The sequence below is a fragment of the Ranitomeya imitator genome, chromosome 5 (genome assembly GCF_032444005.1).
Source record: "Ranitomeya imitator isolate aRanImi1 chromosome 5, aRanImi1.pri, whole genome shotgun sequence".
NCBI classification, from domain to species: domain Eukaryota; kingdom Metazoa; phylum Chordata; class Amphibia; order Anura; family Dendrobatidae; genus Ranitomeya; species Ranitomeya imitator.
In genome coordinates this window covers 626,653,969-626,671,913 of record NC_091286.1, presented here as the reverse complement: position 1 = coordinate 626,671,913, position 17,945 = coordinate 626,653,969, and the positions used below count along the sequence as shown (strand labels likewise).

The 17,945-nt window shown below is 47.9% G+C and overlaps 1 protein-coding gene across 2 annotated transcripts in view; it reads left to right on the top strand.

Annotated features, from left to right (window-relative positions):
• Positions 1–17,945, top strand: part of ROCK2 (Rho associated coiled-coil containing protein kinase 2) — a 174,345-nt gene that overhangs the window by 155,009 nt on the left and 1,391 nt on the right. Inside the window, exons 27-32 of one of the 2 annotated variants that reach the window (XM_069728102.1) lie at positions 4,778–4,845; positions 5,124–5,212; positions 8,292–8,370; positions 8,830–9,088; positions 9,781–9,994; positions 15,363–15,551. In XM_069728102.1, coding sequence (XP_069584203.1) covers positions 4,778–4,845; positions 5,124–5,212; positions 8,292–8,370; positions 8,830–9,088; positions 9,781–9,994; positions 15,363–15,444 — 791 coding nt within the window. In that variant the 3' untranslated portion in view covers positions 15,445–15,551. Of the gene's footprint in view, positions 1–4,777; positions 4,846–5,123; positions 5,213–8,291; positions 8,371–8,829; positions 9,089–9,780; positions 9,995–15,362; positions 15,552–17,945 lie in introns of those variants that run through there. The other variant, XM_069728101.1, reaches the window with a different exon arrangement.

Genomic DNA, 17,945 nt, shown 5'->3' with positions numbered 1-17,945 from the left:
AGTATGTAGTGTTTGTTTTTTTTTTACTTTTACGCTGGTAACCAGGGTAAACATCAGGTTACTAAGCGTGGCCCTGCGCTTAGTAACCCGATGTTTACCCTGGTTACCAGAGAACCGGCATTGTTGGTCGCTGGAGAGCTGTCTGTGTGACAGCTCTCCAGCGACCAAACAGCGACGCTGCAGCGATCGACATCGTTGTCGGTATCGCTGCAGCGTCGCTTAGTGTGACGGTACCTTAAGCATCATGCCTCCATCACTGACATTCTTTGCACAGCGGAGAGCCTCTGTCCCTTTGATTTTAGGCACGACAGGACCCTCTCCAATCTCAATTTTGGACCATTTCCTGGCAACACCCTTTTAGGAATGTGAAGATTTGATTCTTTCCTTTCAGGAACAGTGGTGCTCATGTGTATTTCATTCTTGTTGGGTATAACGTTGTTTTTCCTTCCCCCTGTACTTACAATATCTTCTCGTAACTTTCTGCACTCTTCCTTCCGGTTCTGTGCCGGGTTTCCAGTTCACATCACTCAGTCCCGTACTACGGAGTCCATGTCATTCACCTACCAGCGTTCTTCTACTTCTGTCCGCATTGGCACTAAGCCCTGCCGCGCTCGCTTGCTTTTCAACTCTGATCCTGATACGGACTCAGAGGAAGAACCCGTCCCCCGTGCACGAGCCCCTACAGATCCCGATAGCGATGACAGCGAAGGTGACATCGCAGTGCAACAGTGTGCCGCACCGTGTGACCCCCTAACCTGTTATCACTGGCCCCTGTCTAACACGGATCTCCTGATCACACAAGTCTATAACTGCTGGTGTGGGATCGGCATGGCATGAATACTGACCGCATGCGTTCTGGACCGTACGGCTGTACAGTATTTACTGAAATAAGTGATATATGCACCTACCACTTACTCACAGGACAAGCAGCCATCTATTGTTATCATGGACATACGCAACAACTGGTTTATGTTTCTACTGTTAATATAAACCAGTGCAAAGCTAAAGTCATTTTATTAGATGCACCAAAGTTTTATTCAGCGAATCGAGCCTATTCCTGGAACAAGTTAGATGTAAATGATTATTTTTATTAGAAACCCAGACTATTGTAAAAAAAAAAAAAAGAAAAAACTATTTCAGCTGCGGTTTAGGCTGTGTTCACCTCTGTGTTGGAGGCTGTGTTCTGAGTGTCCTGAACATGAGACAGAAATATAGTCAATCAGTCCATCGAACATCGCTTGATAGATCGGAATAAACCCAATAAATGATTAATACAGATGTGAACAGAGCCTAAGGTATCGATGTGTGGCCAACTTGAGGATTAGTTATAGGCTGTATTTCAAGAGTAAACTGTACGGTAATTATCTCACAGCTTATACGTCATAGCATTCTTTAAAAGTTGGAAGCGGTCACACACACGTTGGGTTAGCCCTCAATCCCATAATATAGGAGTATAGAATAGAAATGGAGCATGGCTATAGGAATAATTTGTGCTTTTTTGTGTGGTTTTACTATAATACAATACTAGGCTAAAGGGATTTCTACACAGCCATTGCTTCCTGAATGAAGTGTTGGAAAACCTTTTCCCAGAATGGCCTTGTTTTTAAAAGTCCTTTTTTTTGTTGTTTTTCTTGCGCTGTAGATCAAGTTTTATTTTATACGATGTCCATTCCCATAAAAGTCTCTCGAGACCAGAAGTAGGCGAAACCTTTCCTCCCATGTTGTCCATAATACCCTAAGGATAAAGCCCCTTTAAATACCCGTGCCTTTGTGCACTTGCCACCAGGATGGCAGAAGACCTGACGCTGAGATGCCCCATTCCGCTCCCCTCTCTGATTGTTATGGCGTCTGATCCGTGGTTTACCAGGTTTTCCTTGTTGGCTTTTGCGCTTGCGCCCGTGACCCATGTCACGCTTACCGTCCGCCTCACACTGCCCGCACAGCACTGTTCACCAACCTCAGACCTGCAGATGATCGATGATATCGAGCTGGGGTTAATTTCCTTTTATGATTCTCATATCTCAAGACACCATTATGCTTTGTGGTTGGTCCGGCATTCTGGTACAGCGCTCACACATTATACCACCCGCATCAATGAATCTTACATAAAGTGAAGGTGTCTCTAGATTGCCCCCATAAACAAGCACGAACTGACTTACTACAAGTCAATCTGCACTTGTTTAATAACCCGTGTATGGTATCAGAACAATGGTTATTACTGTCGTCCTGTCCCCATACCACATGAATATTGTCAGCGTTTTTACATATTTCTTTTATGACACGCTCATTAGATGCTTCAATGCAAAAGATAGGGTCTGTTGCTGCTAATGTGTATGTGCATTTCCTGAAAGAACTAGGAAAGCCCCAGTGTGAAAATGGCAAACTTTAAAATATTTATTTTTCATACAGCTTGTGATCTGAAAAATAAATATTTCTAAAATTTGTTAAATATGCAAATTGTCTCTTCAGAGAGGAAGAGGACTTGATCTCTAGCACCACTTATAAGAAGCAGCGATCCTAAAAGTCACAATCAACCCTTTATCGAGCCTTGCAATATGACTTGGGATTAAAGCCAAACCAGAATCTCAATTTGCAAACACTTGTTTCAGGGTGTTGCCCCTCATCATGGCAAAGTATGAGATCTGATTTGTCTAGGTGAGAGGTTATGGACTGAGGTCCAATGGGTAACGTTTCTCCTTGTGGAGAGTCACAAGTCAGGCCTGGTATGTCAACGTGAGGTGACTTATACGCCATGCTTGCTCCTCTTTGAATTTACATATGCAAATTATGTATTCATAGAAGAAGAGGACTAAAACTATATAGGTGGCGCTAGAGTTCTGATTTCCCACAGGAGCGTGCATGGCTTATAAGTCCCCTCACTCTTGCATGCCAGGCTTGGCTTGTCACTCTCCATGAGGAGAACTTTTACCCTTTTAAACCCTAAAATTATAAACTATAGGTTGTTTTCGGATGACACAATCTCTTTGGAATAAAAATTGAGTTATTTATTATTACACATTTGTCAATTATCACTTTTGGAAATGTCACTTCTCCATTGACATCTGGATAATATCAGGACCCTACACGCCCTGGCACACTCCATAAATGAATGAGACGTCTTTGTCCTTAGTGGGTTGCATTTTTGGGCCACGGTCACAGGTTCAGTATTTGGCGAGTTTTTTACCTCAGTATTTGTAAGCCAAAACCAGGAGCGGGTGACAAATACGGAAGTGGTGACGGGTTTCTATTATACTTGTCCTCTGATTGTTCCACTCATGGTTTTGGCTTACAAATACTGAGGTAAAATACTGACCAAATACTGACCGTGTGAACGTGGCCTTACACAGTTCATCGCTGTCTAATCACTGCTAAAATTGTAGAGGAACAAATCTGCAACACAAGGGCAACGGTAACACCCAGTTGTCAGTTTATTCATAGGTTTCCAGGATGAATAACAGAGGAACTTAACAATACAGGAATACGCCAAATGTTCCTAGTTTGTGAGGAATTTAAGTACTTATGTTCTAAAACTGTGTTGTAGGGACAGGTTTTAGGACACAAGGTGTCAGAATCCTAGGCCCCAACTTTTCCTGGAGCTTAAAGGGGTTGTCCGGTCAAAACCGATAAGTCTGCAGTCACCGTGCACTGTGCGGAGTCACCGGTTTCTGAGCCGAGATAGGAAGATATGTTCGAGTTATACATACCCCCGGCCAGTTGGGGCGCCCTCGATCCATGCACTTGTATTGAGCCGAGGTCGCGCCCTGACGATTGACGCGGACGGCCAGTGGGCGTGGCTGACTAGAGGGCGGGGCCTATCACACAAGTGTATGGAGAATGAGGCCACGCCCACTGGCCGGGAGTATGTATAACTCATACATACCCTCCGGTCCTGGGTCTGAAAGCGGCAAATTCCCGCAGCACACAGTGCATGCGCTGGCGGTATTAGTAAGTCTGCAGTCACACAGAGTGACTGCAGACTTGTCGGCTTTGATTGGACAACCCCTTTAAGGCTATGTTCACACATGGCCTTTTGGCAGTGTTACTTGCATTTTTTATCCCTTTCATTAGACTGGATGAATTATGCTGAAAAAGCTGATAGGCTGCGGAGATTTTTGGAAATCTAATTCACTGTAAAACATAGTTTGATGCCACGTGTGAACATAACCTTAGATTCCACCAGATAAGATAGACATTAGAAGATTAAGGCCACGTTCACGGGAAGCTCCGTCATGAATATCGATGACACATAAGGCCGTACTGAGCGGGTGAAATAATGCGAGAGCCCTGTCTATGGGATCAGCCGCAGACTCACTATAAGGCTGCTTTGCCTTGAATGCTTGTTGCTTGGATCAGCGCTGCTTGGAAACGTTTGGGTTGTAAATCTGTGATAACTAAAAGGGGTTATTCCCATCCTCAAAAACAGATCTTGATGCATAGTTCCTGTAAATACAAACACTTTTGCAATTTACAGCTTATCAAAATTCTCAGCCGTTCTTGAGATATGAACACTTTTCTTTTGTTTAAAGCTCATTGCCATGGAGACCGACCAATATAGTGTTACAGTCTAGATGGCAGCGGTGGTCGGTTTCCTAGGCAACGAGCTGCGAACAAAAGTGTTAATATCTCAAGAACGGCTGCTCATTTTAATAAGCAGTAAATTGCAAAAGTGCTTGTTTTTACATGCCCTCTCTGACTGTCTATGAAGATGGGAATAACCCTTAAATGTCTCACATGACTAATAGTCATTGGATAATGTGTTACATTCTCTTACCGACAGAATCCAGACTGGAGGGCTGGTTGTCACTTCCTGTGCGAAACACTAAGAAGTTTGGCTGGATTAAGAAGGTGAGTGTGTGATCCGTACAGGACAGAGAAATATTCAAAGTGATTGTCCAACACTGGAAAAATATATCTACTCTTCTTTTCCCATCATTTCAGCTCCACCCTCTCCACAGGTCATGTGCGGTATTGCAGCTCTGCCTCATTCACTTCAGTGGAGTTGATTTGCAATACCAGACACGACCCGTGTGTAAGTGTGGCGCTGTTTTTTTTTAATCCTGTACACATTGAATCTTATATCAGCTGTGTTGCTCATTTACTTATTTTGGCCTTTTCCCCTCTAGTACGTGGTCGTTAGCAGCAAGAAAATTTTGTTTTACGACAGTGAGCAGGATAAAGAGCAATCCAACCCGTACATGGTATTAGATATTGAGTAAGTGTTTCTCATCACTATTGTTAAAAGGAAACATTTTTAGGTGTAACTCACAGTTTTGCAAAAAAGTAGAGATGAGCGAATCAATCAAATTTCCTATGTACTCAAACGGGGTTAAAAAATGGTGCTCGCCTCTCCTCACCCCTCATTTTCTTTGTTCTGCCCACCCTCTTGGCTGTTCTACCCCACTGTTACGCCCCCTCTCCCCACCACTGTTACGCCCCCCCTCTCCCTCCACTGTTATGCCCCCTATCCCTCCACTGTTACGCCCCCCTCTCCCTCCACTGTTACGCCCCCCTCACCCTCCACTTTTACGCCCCCCTCTCCCTCCACTGTTACGCCCCCTCTCCCCACCACTGTTACGCCCCCTCTTCCTCCACTGTTACGCCCCCTCTCCCTCCACTGTTACTCCCCCTCTCCCCACCACTGTTACGCCCCCTCTTCCTCCACTGTTACGCCCCCTCTCCCTCCACTGTTACTCCCCCTCTCCCCACCACTGTTACGCCCCCTCTTCCTCCACTGTTACGCCCCCTCTCCCTCCACTGTTACGCCCCCTCTCCCTCCACTGTTAAACCCCCTCTCCCTCCACTGTTACGCCCCCTCTCCCCACCACTGTTACGCCCCCTCTCCTCACCACTGTTACTCCCCCTCTCCTCACCACTGTTACTCCCCCTCTCCCCACCACTGTTACGCCCCCTCTTCCTCCACTGTTACGCCCCCTCTCCCTCCACTGTTACGCCCCCTCTCCCTCCACTGTTATGCCCCCTCTCCCCACCACTGTTACGCCCCCTCTCCTCACCACTGTTACTCCCCCTCTCCTCACCACTGTTACTCCCCCTCTCCTCACCACTGTTACTCCCCCTCTCCCCACCACTGTTACGCCCCCTCTTCCTCCACTGTTACGCCCCCTCTCCCTCCACTGTTACGCCCCCTCTCCCTCCACTGTTACGCCCCCTCTCCCCACCACTGTTACGCCCCCTCTCCTCACCACTTACTCCCTCTCTCCTCACCACTGTTACTCCCCCTCTCCCCACCACTGTTACGCCCCCTCTCCCTGTTACGCCCCCTCTCCCTCCACTGTTACGCCCCCTCTCCTCACCACTGTTACTCCCCCTCTCCTCACCACTGTTACTCCCCCTCTCCCCACCACTGTTACTCCCCCTCTCCCCACCACTGTTACGCCCCCTCTTCCTCCACTGTTACGCCCCCTCTCCCTCCACTGTTACTCCCCCTCTCCTCACCACTGTTACTCCCCCTCTCCCTCCACTGTTACACCCCCTCTCCCTCCACTGTTACGCCCCCTCTCCTCACCACTGTTACTCCCCCTCTCCCCACCACTGTTACTCCCCCTCTCCCCACCACTGTTACTCCCCCTCTCCTCACCACTTACTCCCCCTCTCCCCACCACTGTTACGCCCCCTCTCCTCACCACTGTTACTCCCCTTCTCCTCACCACTGTTACTCCCCCCTCTCCTCACCACTGTTACTCCCCCTCTTCCTCCACTGTTACGCCCCCTCTTCCTCCACTGTTACGCCCCCTCTTCCTCCACTGTTACGCCCCCTCTCCCTCCACTGTTACGCCCCCTCTCCCTCCACTGTTACGCCCCCTCTCCCTCCACTGTTACGCCCCCTCTCCTCACCACTGTTACTCCCCCTCTCCCCACCACTGTTACTCCCCCTCTCCCCACCACTGTTACGCCCCCTCTCCCCACCACTGTTACGCCCCCTCTCCTCACCACTGTTACTCCCCCTCTCCCTCCACTGTTACGCCCCCTCTCCTCACCACTGTTACTCCCCCTCTCCCTCCACTGTTACGCCCCCTCTCCTCACCACTGTTACTCCCCCTCTTCCTCCACTGTTACGCCCCCTCTCCCCACCACTGTTACGCCCCCTCTCCTCACCACTGTTACTCCCCCTCTTCCTCCACTGTTACGCCCCCTCTCCTCACCACTGTTACTCCCCCTCTTCCTCCACTGTTACGCCCCCTCTCCCCACCACTGTTACGCCCCCTCTCCTCACCACTGTTACTCCCCCTCTTCCTCCACTGTTACGCCCCCTCTCCCCACCACTGTTACTCCCCCTCTCCTCACCACTGTTACTCCCCCTCTCCTCACCACTGTTACTCCCCCTCTCCCCACCACTGTTACGCCCCCTCTCCCTCCACTGTTACGCCCCCTCTCCCTCCACTGTTACGCCCCCTCTCCCTCCACTGTTACGCCCCCTCTCCCTCCACTGTTACGCCCCCTCTCCCTCCACTGTTAATCCCCCTCTCCTCACCACTGTTACTCCCCCTCTCCCTCCACTGTTACTCCCCCTCTCCCCACCACTGTTACTCCCCCTCTCCTCACCACTGTTACTCCCCCTCTCCCTCCACTGTTACGCCCTCTCTCCCTCCACTGTTACGCCCCCTCTCCCTCCGCTGTTACGCCCCTCTCCACCACTGAACATGATTTCATGACTTCCTGAGGACTAAATGGCACAGCAGACTTTTTTTTTTTTTTTTAAGAATCCAGCGTTTAGTATGATTTGTATAGAATACATTTAATGCAAACCAATTTCTCAGCCAAATTCAAGCAAATTTCTGTAAATTCACTCATCCATAATTATAATAATAACTTAACTCGTAAGGCTAGGTTCATATTGCTCTAATGCAATGTTGTTTTATGGGGTCGCGTTAAACGTCCCATGCGAGAGCGGGGAACGGACCTCAGGCGCGCCGCAGACACTGCAAGCAGCGTCCGCTGCGCGCCACAAAACACCGGCACATCGCTAGCGCGTGCCAAAAATGGCACGCGCTAGTGATGCGTGTCACCATTGCTGTTAATGGGCGCGCTAATGGACGCGTTGCACGGTGTTAATTTCGCCGTGCAACGCTGTCCGTTAGTGCGGTCACATTAACGCAATATGAACCTAGCCTAACTATCCATATAAAAGTAAAAAAAATCTTGCAGTTCTCATATTTTCCTTTAGGTGTCTGCATTGCAGATGTATCTCGCTTTACAGCATACAGTGAAAGTGTTCTGTGTGTGTAGAATATATTGTCTCTCGTTTTATAACACTGGAATTATTGTGTTCACAGTAAACTATTCCACGTGCGACAGGTAACTCAGACAGATGTGTATCGGGCGGATGCTAAAGAAATTCCTCGGATTTTCCAGGCAAGTGAAACGTGGACAGGTTTAAGGTTCAAAATGTTCAGGGTTTTTTTTTCCCCCTGTACTTTGGGAAGCCTGGAAGGCACTTGAGAAATCACAATAGTTTTGTTGTGTGATATTGCAGTGTTCCTACTTTTAAAAAAAATCATAATAATACTGCTTAGAAACAACTGCGAAAAACGAAAAAAACATTAAAAATAACTTAAAAAGCAATAAACAGTGCGGATCGCTATTGAGTATTGTGGGGAAATAACGCTGCATGTCCAATATATGGAAATATGACCTAAAAGATCATTTCCATCATGATGTTTTATCAGAATGCAGACGTCATATTTAACATTTTTTCAGTATTTTTGGGTTTTTATTTAATAAAAATCCTCATAGGTCACAATTTCCCTGACAGTTTGTGTTCTCACTATTGATGAGCAGAGATGTAATAATTTATATCTTTTTTATCCATAGATTTTGTATGACAATGAAGGAGAAAGCAAAAAAGAGCAAGAATTCCCAGTGGATCCAGTGGAGAAATCGAACTATATCTGCCACAAAGGACACGAGTTCATCCCCACGTTATACCATTTCCCAACAAGCTGTGATGCCTGTATGAAGCCCCTGTGGCACATGTTCAAGCCCCCCGCTGCCTTAGAGTGCCGGCGCTGCCATATCAAGTGCCACAAGGACCATATGGATAAAAAAGAGGAGATGATAGCACCTTGCAAAGGTACATGGGACACGATGTCTCTCCCGGCAGGGCAGAAAATACAATTTTGTCATCATTTTAAAGGGTCATTCCCTAAATATTAATTTAGGGGACGACTCGCTGATCGCTGGGGGTCCGACCCGTGATGCCAAGAAGACTTTCCAGGTGTCCCATAGACAGTTAATGAAGGGCTGAATATTCCCACCTCCGCCCCATTCAGGATGGGGCCCCTAAGAGCCCGATTCCGGGTTCCAGCTTTCGCCAGTATCTGGATCAGAAGATCCCCAGTGATCAATAAGTTATGAGTTTGGGTTAATGTGATATTTTGATAACTCTTTAAGACAAGCTTTTTGACGTGGCTTCATGTAGAGTCTTGAGGGCACAAGATGGAGACTCATCAGCCATATCTGTCATTTCGGATCCACTTTAGATAGAGAATTGTAGTCTAGTCGGTGGCAAAAATTACATTTAGAAGCTTTAAAAAAAAAAAAAAAAATGAATGGAAAATTTTGCTCATGACTTACTTGGAGAAATGTATAAAAAAATCCTTTTAAAAAGAAAAATGTGAAAAATTGTTGTTGCTTTTTTTTAAACATTTTTCTCCTCTGCTGAGATGTAAGTGCTCGAAGTTTCGGGCTCGAAGCCTGAGGCTGCACCCCTGAAGGATTCAACTTTCTCCAGTATAATTTAAGCGTTTTTTTCTTTCCTTCCAGTAAACTATGATATTTCTACTGCTAAGAATCTACTTCTATTAGCGAACTCCACAGAAGAGCAGCAGAAGTGGGTGAGTCGGCTGGTGAAAAAAATCCCAAAAAAGCCACCCGCTCCTGATCCCTTCGCCCGCTCCTCTCCAAGAACTTCCATAAAGGTACAGCCAAACCCGTCGATGAGGCGGCCTAGTCGACAACTTCCTCCAAACAAATCCAGGTAAGAATATTACTGCTCTGCAGGAGGTCTACCCGCCGCTCGCTGGTAAAGTCCCGCTCTGCTGCATCTGTGCGTTAGTTATACTTTGCCTTACTAGTGGGCACACGTGAGCAGAGTAAGGTTGTGTGCATGACCGGTGGGCACATGGAGACTCTACAGGTTCACGCTACAGACAATCACAGTGAGACGGAAAAATGTCACGTGTGCACAGGGGCGTAACAGAGTCCCATAGATAGACCCATCCTATACCATACAGATCTGTAATGTACGGCCTGCGTCCAGTGACTTGTCACCAGTGGACATTCAGACACTTTTTTCTTTCTATGTTAATGCGTGTTTATCAGGAAAAAAAAATATTTTTTAAAATATTGCATAATTTAGCTTTTACTGGCTGTTTATTCCCTCACCTGGCTGCCGAAAAAGTTAACTGAGAATCCATCAGTCAGCTCCTTCTGACCGGGAAGTTTCACATCGGAGTTTAGCTGAACTTTGATGTGGTCATAAATCACCTGAAAGGAAGTCTGCAAAAAAGCAGTGAGGGCTCTTTCAGTGATCATTAGTCCGATCTCATGGATTGGCCACCAGGGCTGTGAGGTCGGTAAGCCAAATCTCCAACTCCGACTCCTCAATTTCCATGACACCGACTCCACAGCCCTGCTGGCCACTTGTCTCCCTAACCCGAGCGTGAGAGCCTCACAGAAATATATGAAGTTGTCAGACTCCGGTTCGGAAGAGTTGCGGACAGTCCGTGCAGTGTGATCAGGGATCGCGGACATCTGAAAGAGCCCTTACAAGTTTATCAGAAGGAGCTCACTGACAGGTTCTCAGTTAAGTCGTTCAGCAGTCAGCAGCTTTCGGTAACGCGTGCTTCACCTAAAACAATGGTCACTTTCCATTCACTGTTTCTAGCTCTGCTCCTGTCCTCCGAATCATTCTCCATTGACTTTTTTTTACCTTTTTCAATTGCAACAGTAAGTAAGAGTGGTCAGCTACCCGCCATGTTCCCAGCATGCATCACTTTGCAGTCAGCACTAACCCGCTATGCGAGCGTCAGTCACCCCTTCTGTACTTGGATTTGCAGTAGTTTTAGACTATTAGCTCAGGTTGGCACATCAGCATTCTGCTAACTGCCTGGCATGAAGCAGGTCATCATCACCATTTATTCTTTCCTGTCCACTGTCACCATCATGTCATCTCATTTCAATCATTTTTAAAGGGTTAATCCCATTGTCATAAATAAGATCTTGTCGGATAGAGCTTATAAAAACAAGCCATTTTGCCATTTACTATTTATTAAAATGTTCAGCCGTTCTTGAGTTATTACATTTTTCTTTCGTTTACAGCTTGTTGCCTTGGTGACAGACCACCTCTGCTAGTCAGTGTAACATGTACAGTTCTTACAGGTCCTGCTATATTGGGCTTGTAAGCACTGTTTTGAAGCTAGCTGGGATTAATGGAGCAAATAGTTACATCCTAATCCCTGCCAGCTTCGGCGCAGTACTTAAATATAGACAGCAGTGGTGGTCGGTCTCCCAAGCAACCAGCTGTTAACAAAAGAAAAGTGTTAATATCTCAAGAACGATTGTAAATTTTAATAAGATGTAAATTGCAAAAGTGCTCGTCTTTACAAGCACTATTCGGCAATATACAAGATGGGAATAAAACCCCTTTAATACTTTTTTTTGGTACCATTTCTGTTCCTAAATAATATTGGTGTTTTGTAGTACATTTGTAGAGTCGGCATATGTAGTATTGTAATGCAAGTGTGTTTTTTTTACCTTTTAAGTAAATGCTAATTTTTGTGTGCGATTTTCCATTTAAAAGTTTATTCCAGTTATTCATTTGTGATAGATCTGGGTCCGTCTCGTGGGGCGACCGCTCGGTAACTCATTTATTTTTATGGGTGCACACAGCTATCAGACATTTATCTTGTGGATAGGCCATAAATGTCTATGGCTGGAATAACCATTTAAAAGTAAGAAGACAAGTCAGATGGCATTATATCCACCCAGCTGTTCAGCTCCAGCCTTATGGGCAACCAGGTTACATTTATTATTTGTCTCCCTCTTGAGGAAACAAGTGGTAGTTCACCCCTGAACTTTAACTTTTTGGGCTCTGCCACTAGCATTTCTCAATGATGCACCTTTAGGCCAGGTGCAGACGAGCGTATTTTTTATAATCCGAGAAGATCAGATCAGTTATGCAAATTACACTGTGGTTGGATTGTTGTTGTGGTCGGATTGTTGTGTGGTTGGATTGTTGTGGTGTGGTTGGATTGTTGTGGTGTGGTTGGATTGTTGTGTTGTGGTCGGATTGTTGTGTGGTTGGATTGTTGTGGTGTGGTTGGATTGTTGTGGTGTGGTTGGATTGTTGTGGTGTGGTTGGATTGTTGTGGTGTGGTTGGATTGTTGTGGTGTGGTTGGATTGTTGTGGTGTGGTTGGATTGTTGTGGTGTGGTCGGATTGTTGTGGTGTGGTTGGATTGTTGTGTTGTGGTCGGATTGTTGTGTGGTTGGATTGTTGTGGTGTGGTTGGATTGTTGTGGTGTGGTTGGATTGTTGTGGTGTGGTTGGATTGTTGTGGTGTGGTTGGATTGTTGTGGTGTGGTCGGATTGTTGTGGTGTGGTCGGATTGTTGTGGTGTGGTTGGATTGTTGTGGTGTGGTTGGATTGTTGTGGTGTGGTCGGATTGTTGTGGTGTGGTCGGATTGTTGTGGTGTGGTCGGATTGTTGTGGTGTGGTTGGATTGTTGTGGTGTGGTTGGATTGTTGTGGTGTGGTTGGATTGTTGTGGTGTGGTTGGATTGTTGTGGTGTGGTTGGATTGTTGTGGTGTGGTTGGATTGTTGTGGTGTGGTTGGATTGTTGTGGTGTGGTCGGATTGTTGCGGTGTGGTCGGATTGTTGCGGTGTGGTCGGATTGTTGCGGTGTGGTCGGATTGTTGCGGTGTGGTCGGATTGTTGCGGTGTGGTCGGATTGTTGCGGTGTGGTCGGATTGTTGCGGTGTGGTCGGATTGTTGCGGTGTGGTCGGATTGTTGCGGTGTGGTCGGATTGTTGCGGTGTGGTCGGATTGTTGCGGTGTGGTCGGATTGTTGCGGTGTGGTCGGATTGTTGCGGTGTGGTCGGATTGTTGCGGTGTGGTCGGATTGTTGCGGTGTGGTCGGATTGTTGCGGTGTGGTCGGATTGTTGCGGTGTGGTCGGATTGTTGCGGTGTGGTCGGATTGTCGCGGTGTGGTCGGATTGTCGCGGTGTGGTCGGATTGTCGCGGTGTGGTCGGATTGTCGCGGTGTGGTCGGATTGTCGGGGTGTGGTCGGATTGTTGGGGTGTGGTCGGATTGTTGGGGTGTGGTCGGATTGTTGGGGTGTGGTCGGATTGTTGGGGTGTGGTCGGATTGTTGCGGTGTGGTCGGATTGTTGCGGTGTGGTCGGATTGTTGCGGTGTGGTCGGATTGTTGCGGTGTGGTCGGATTGTTGCGGTGTGGTCGGATTGTTGCGGTGTGGTCGGATTGTTGCGGTGTGGTCGGATTGTTGCGGTGTGGTCGGATTGTTGCGGTGTGGTCGGATTGTTGCGGTGTGGTCGGATTGTTGCGGTGTGGTCGGATTGTTGCGGTGTGGTCGGATTGTTGCGGTGTGGTCGGATTGTTGCGGTGTGGTCGGATTGTTGCGGTGTGGTCGGATTGTTGCGGTGTGGTCGGATTGTTGCGGTGTGGTCGGATTGTTGCGGTGTGGTCGGATTGTTGCGGTGTGGTCGGATTGTTGCGGTGTGGTCGGATTGTTGCGGTGTGGTCGGATTGCTGCGGTGTGGTCGGATTGTTGCGGTGTGGTCGGATTGTTGCGGTGTGGTCGGATTGTTGCGGTGTGGTCGGATTGTTGCGGTGTGGTCGGATTGTTGCGGTGTGGTCGGATTGTTGCGGTGTGGTCGGATTGTTGCGGTGTGGTCGGATTGTTGGGGTGTGGTCGGATTGTTGGGGTGTGGTCGGATTGTTGGGGTGTGGTCGGATTGTTGGGGTGTGGTCGGATTGTTGGGGTGTGGTCGGATTGTTGGGGTGTGGTCGGATTGTTGGGGTGTGGTCGGATTGTTGGGGTGTGGTCGGATTGTTGGGGTGTGGTCGGATTGTTGGGGTGTGGTCGGATTGTTGGGGTGTGGTCGGATTGTTGGGGTGTGGTCGGATTGTTGGGGTGTGGTCGGATTGTTGGGGTGTGGTCGGATTGTTGGGGTGTGGTCGGATTGTTGGGGTGTGGTCGGATTGTTGGGGTGTGGTCGGATTGTTGGGGTGTGGTCGGATTGTTGGGGTGTGGTCGGATTGTTGGGGTGTGGTCGGATTGTTGGGGTGTGGTCGGATTGTTGGGGTGTGGTCGGATTGTTGGGGTGTGGTCGGATTGTTGGGGTGTGGTCGGATTGTTGGGGTGTGGTCGGATTGTTGGGGTGTGGTCGGATTGTTGGGGTGTGGTCGGATTGTTGGGGTGTGGTCGGATTGTTGGGGTGTGGTCGGATTGTTGGGGTGTGGTCGGATTGTTGGGGTGTGGTCGGATTGTTGGGGTGTGGTCGGATTGTTGGGGTGTGGTCGGATTGTTGGGGTGTGGTCGGATTGTTGGGGTGTGGTCGGATTGTTGGGGTGTGGTCGGATTGTTGGGGTGTGGTCGGATTGTTGGGGTGTGGTCGGATTGTTGGGGTGTGGTCGGATTGTTGGGGTGTGGTCGGATTGTTGGGGTGTGGTCGGATTGTTGGGGTGTGGTCTGATTGTTGGGGTGTGGTCTGATTGTTGGGGTGTGGTCTGATTGTTGGGGTGTGGTCTGATTGTTGGGGTGTGGTCTGATTGTTGGGGTGTGGTCTGATTGTTGGGGTGTGGTCTGATTGTTGGGGTGTGGTCTGATTGTTGGGGTGTGGTCTGATTGTTGGGGTGTGGTCTGATTGTTGGGGTGTGGTCTGATTGTTGGGGTGTGGTCTGATTGTTGGGGTGTGGTCTGATTGTTGGGGTGTGGTCTGATTGTTGGGGTGTGGTCTGATTGTTGGGGTGTGGTCTGATTGTTGGGGTGTGGTCTGATTGTTGGGGTGTGGTCTGATTGTTGGGGTGTGGTCTGATTGTTGGGGTGTGGTCTGATTGTTGGGGTGTGGTCTGATTGTTGGGGTGTGGTCTGATTGTTGGGGTGTGGTCTGATGGGATTCACAAAGATGGCATAGTCCTGCATGGGTTTTCAGTGCTCATTTCAGCGAGGGTGGGCACATCCAGTACCCGGGACCTCAAGGTCCTCCTCTACGCTATCTTCTATGCTCTTGGTTTAGAGATGACACTGTCTTCTGAGTCTATTGGGGAATATTGAGGGCCTCTTCACATGCCTTTATCTTAAATGTCAACGCTCCTGTTGCAGACTGCTTGACCTGGCTTTTAAAGACTGGGACTGGTCTCTGGATGACGTGGAGGATGATGGGGATGATGTTTTTGATTTCTGAAGCGGTAACCTGGAATGCATATTTGATCCCAACCTTATCACCCCTGCTTGCTTTTTGTGGTTTTGATGTGTGTCTCCCTGGTGAAAGCATGCCCCTCAGGGTGACTTATGGAGAACATCAGCCAGAACTATGACCTACACCATACAAAGCCTGGGAGCCATGAGACCAAACCAGTATCAGTGACCAAAGAGAGCAGCTGGTGGCCTCTGGTTTTCGACACCTGAGTGGTTCCACCAGTTTAATGGTCATTAATATGACCTACAGAATACAAAACTTGGGAGCCATGAGACCAAACCAGTATCCATGACCATGGTGAGCAACTGGTGGCCCCTGGTCTTCGACCTGAGTGGTGCCACCAGTTTCATGGTCATTAATATCAGCTTTAGGTAACATAATTAGAAGATTATGAGCACAGTGGGGGTTGACTGGCACTTTTGAAATTACCATGGTGGGTTCTTTCCATATCAAGAGTTCTGAAGTCCATGGATCCTCCAGTATGACCCAAATCCAGGCTTCTCCAGGCTTCTATGTGCAAACCACTGTCTGTACATATTGTCTTCTGTTAGGGATTCCCATTAAGGCTGAGGCTAGCTGGCGATAACCTAGGTTATGCAGCCAAAGATCACGCTATGCCGCTGCTATGTCGCAACTTGTTCTGACTTTGTGGTGTTTGTTGTAGCCGCAGTACCCTGCAGATCGCAGCATAACCTTCATAGCATAGCACAATCTATGGTCGCCATGTAGCCCTAACCTTACAGTCATGGATTTATTTAGCATGTACTGTAGTCTATATCTACGCTCTACTTGAACGTGGGTATATGGAGGGGCATTAAATATTATATTCCCCCCGAGTCCGGATCTGGGAACACACTGCCAATCACTCCGAGCTGCCGCCGTGTCCGATGTGGTTAAAGACAGGTTGTAGTCGGCAGTGTTGTTCTCTGTATTGCTTGTTTTGCTGTGGGTTTTGGGGGGGGGGGGGGGGGTTTTGGATGCTGATTGTGTGATATTGGTTTTGCAGTGTTACTGTTTTTCATGGTCCAGAAAACTAGTTTTGGACGTTCTTTTTCTGTTAACCCCTATTATGCTGCAGATGCAAGAATATGCTGTACGTTGAAGGAAATGTCATCAGAAAATGACCTCGTTTTTATTTTAGGCTTTTATGTTCAATGTATTTTTGTCTCACTTTTGCATATAATTGTGCCGAGAGGATGAGGAGGTGAGTTGTGACATTTCCTATTGTGACTGATGGATCCTGTGTTATTTTACTGTATGTAGAAGTGCCATCATCAGTAGGAGTCTAGTATTGGGCTTAGTGGCTAACGTGAACATTGTTGGAGCACCATTGGTTCCCGATGCTGTACATGAGAAGGGGTTACATACAAAATACAAATATAAGTTACAGTGAACAGCTAACAATGACATACTGGCACAGAGGGCCCTGGCCTTGTGGGCCTACAGTCTACAGCAGAGGTTCCCAACCTTTCTGACCTTGAGAGCCACATTGAGCTCAGAGAGAGGGTCGCGGGGCATATGCAGCTCCTGCCCCACTCACAGTAGTGACACCCAAAACCCCTATTACTGGTATAATCACAGCCAAAGCTTTTCCACTGAAATCAAGGCAGTGTGCCAAGCTCCATGGTGTCCTAGCTTACCCCTATTCAAATCTGCCCTTCTGTGCAGGGCTACGCACAAAAGTCACCATCTAGAGATCTACTCTTAATAGCGGTTTGCTTCATCTGGTGCTAATGCACAAAGCTGGCAGACAGCCGCCAGCCACATATCGTACCACAGACCCTCGAGTCACATGTGGCTCTCAAACGACAGGTTGGGTACCCGTGGTGTACAGGATAATGGTGAAGGAGACAGTAGGATAGAGGGCTGCAGCAGCTTCGGTGGTGGTGAGGTGGCAGGGGGTCATTGGTGGTTGTAAGCGTTCTGAAGAGATTGGTTGTCAAGTTCCGTCTGAAAGTTCCGAAACTGGCTTGTAATCGGACGTGTTGGGGCACAGAATTCCAGAGTATTGGGGAATGATTAGGAGGCGATTGGGCGAGGAACTTCTAAGTGTGGAGGAGAGAAGAAGGTCTTGAGAGGACCGCTAATTATGTGTTGTTAGGTAACGGGAGATTACTATGGAGATATACGGAGAAGACAGAATATGGGCGGCCTTTCTAGGTCAATTTTAATAGTTTGAACTGGAGTCATTGGGGCATTGGCAGCTAATGAAGGGATTTGCAAAGAGGTAAAGTGGAGGAGTATTGAGGAGAGAGATGAATAAGTCGGGCAGCAGAGTTTAGGACAGACTGGAGAGGTTCGAGATTGTTAGCAGGGAGACCACAGAGAAGGATATTGCAGTAGTCGTGGTGGGAGATGATGAGGGCATGCACTATTATTTTAGTAGAAAATGGCTGATGAAAGGACGGATTCTGGAAAGATTCTTGAGTTTGAGGCAGCAGGAGGTGGAAAGAGCTTGGATGTGCAGTTTGAAGGACAAGGCAGAG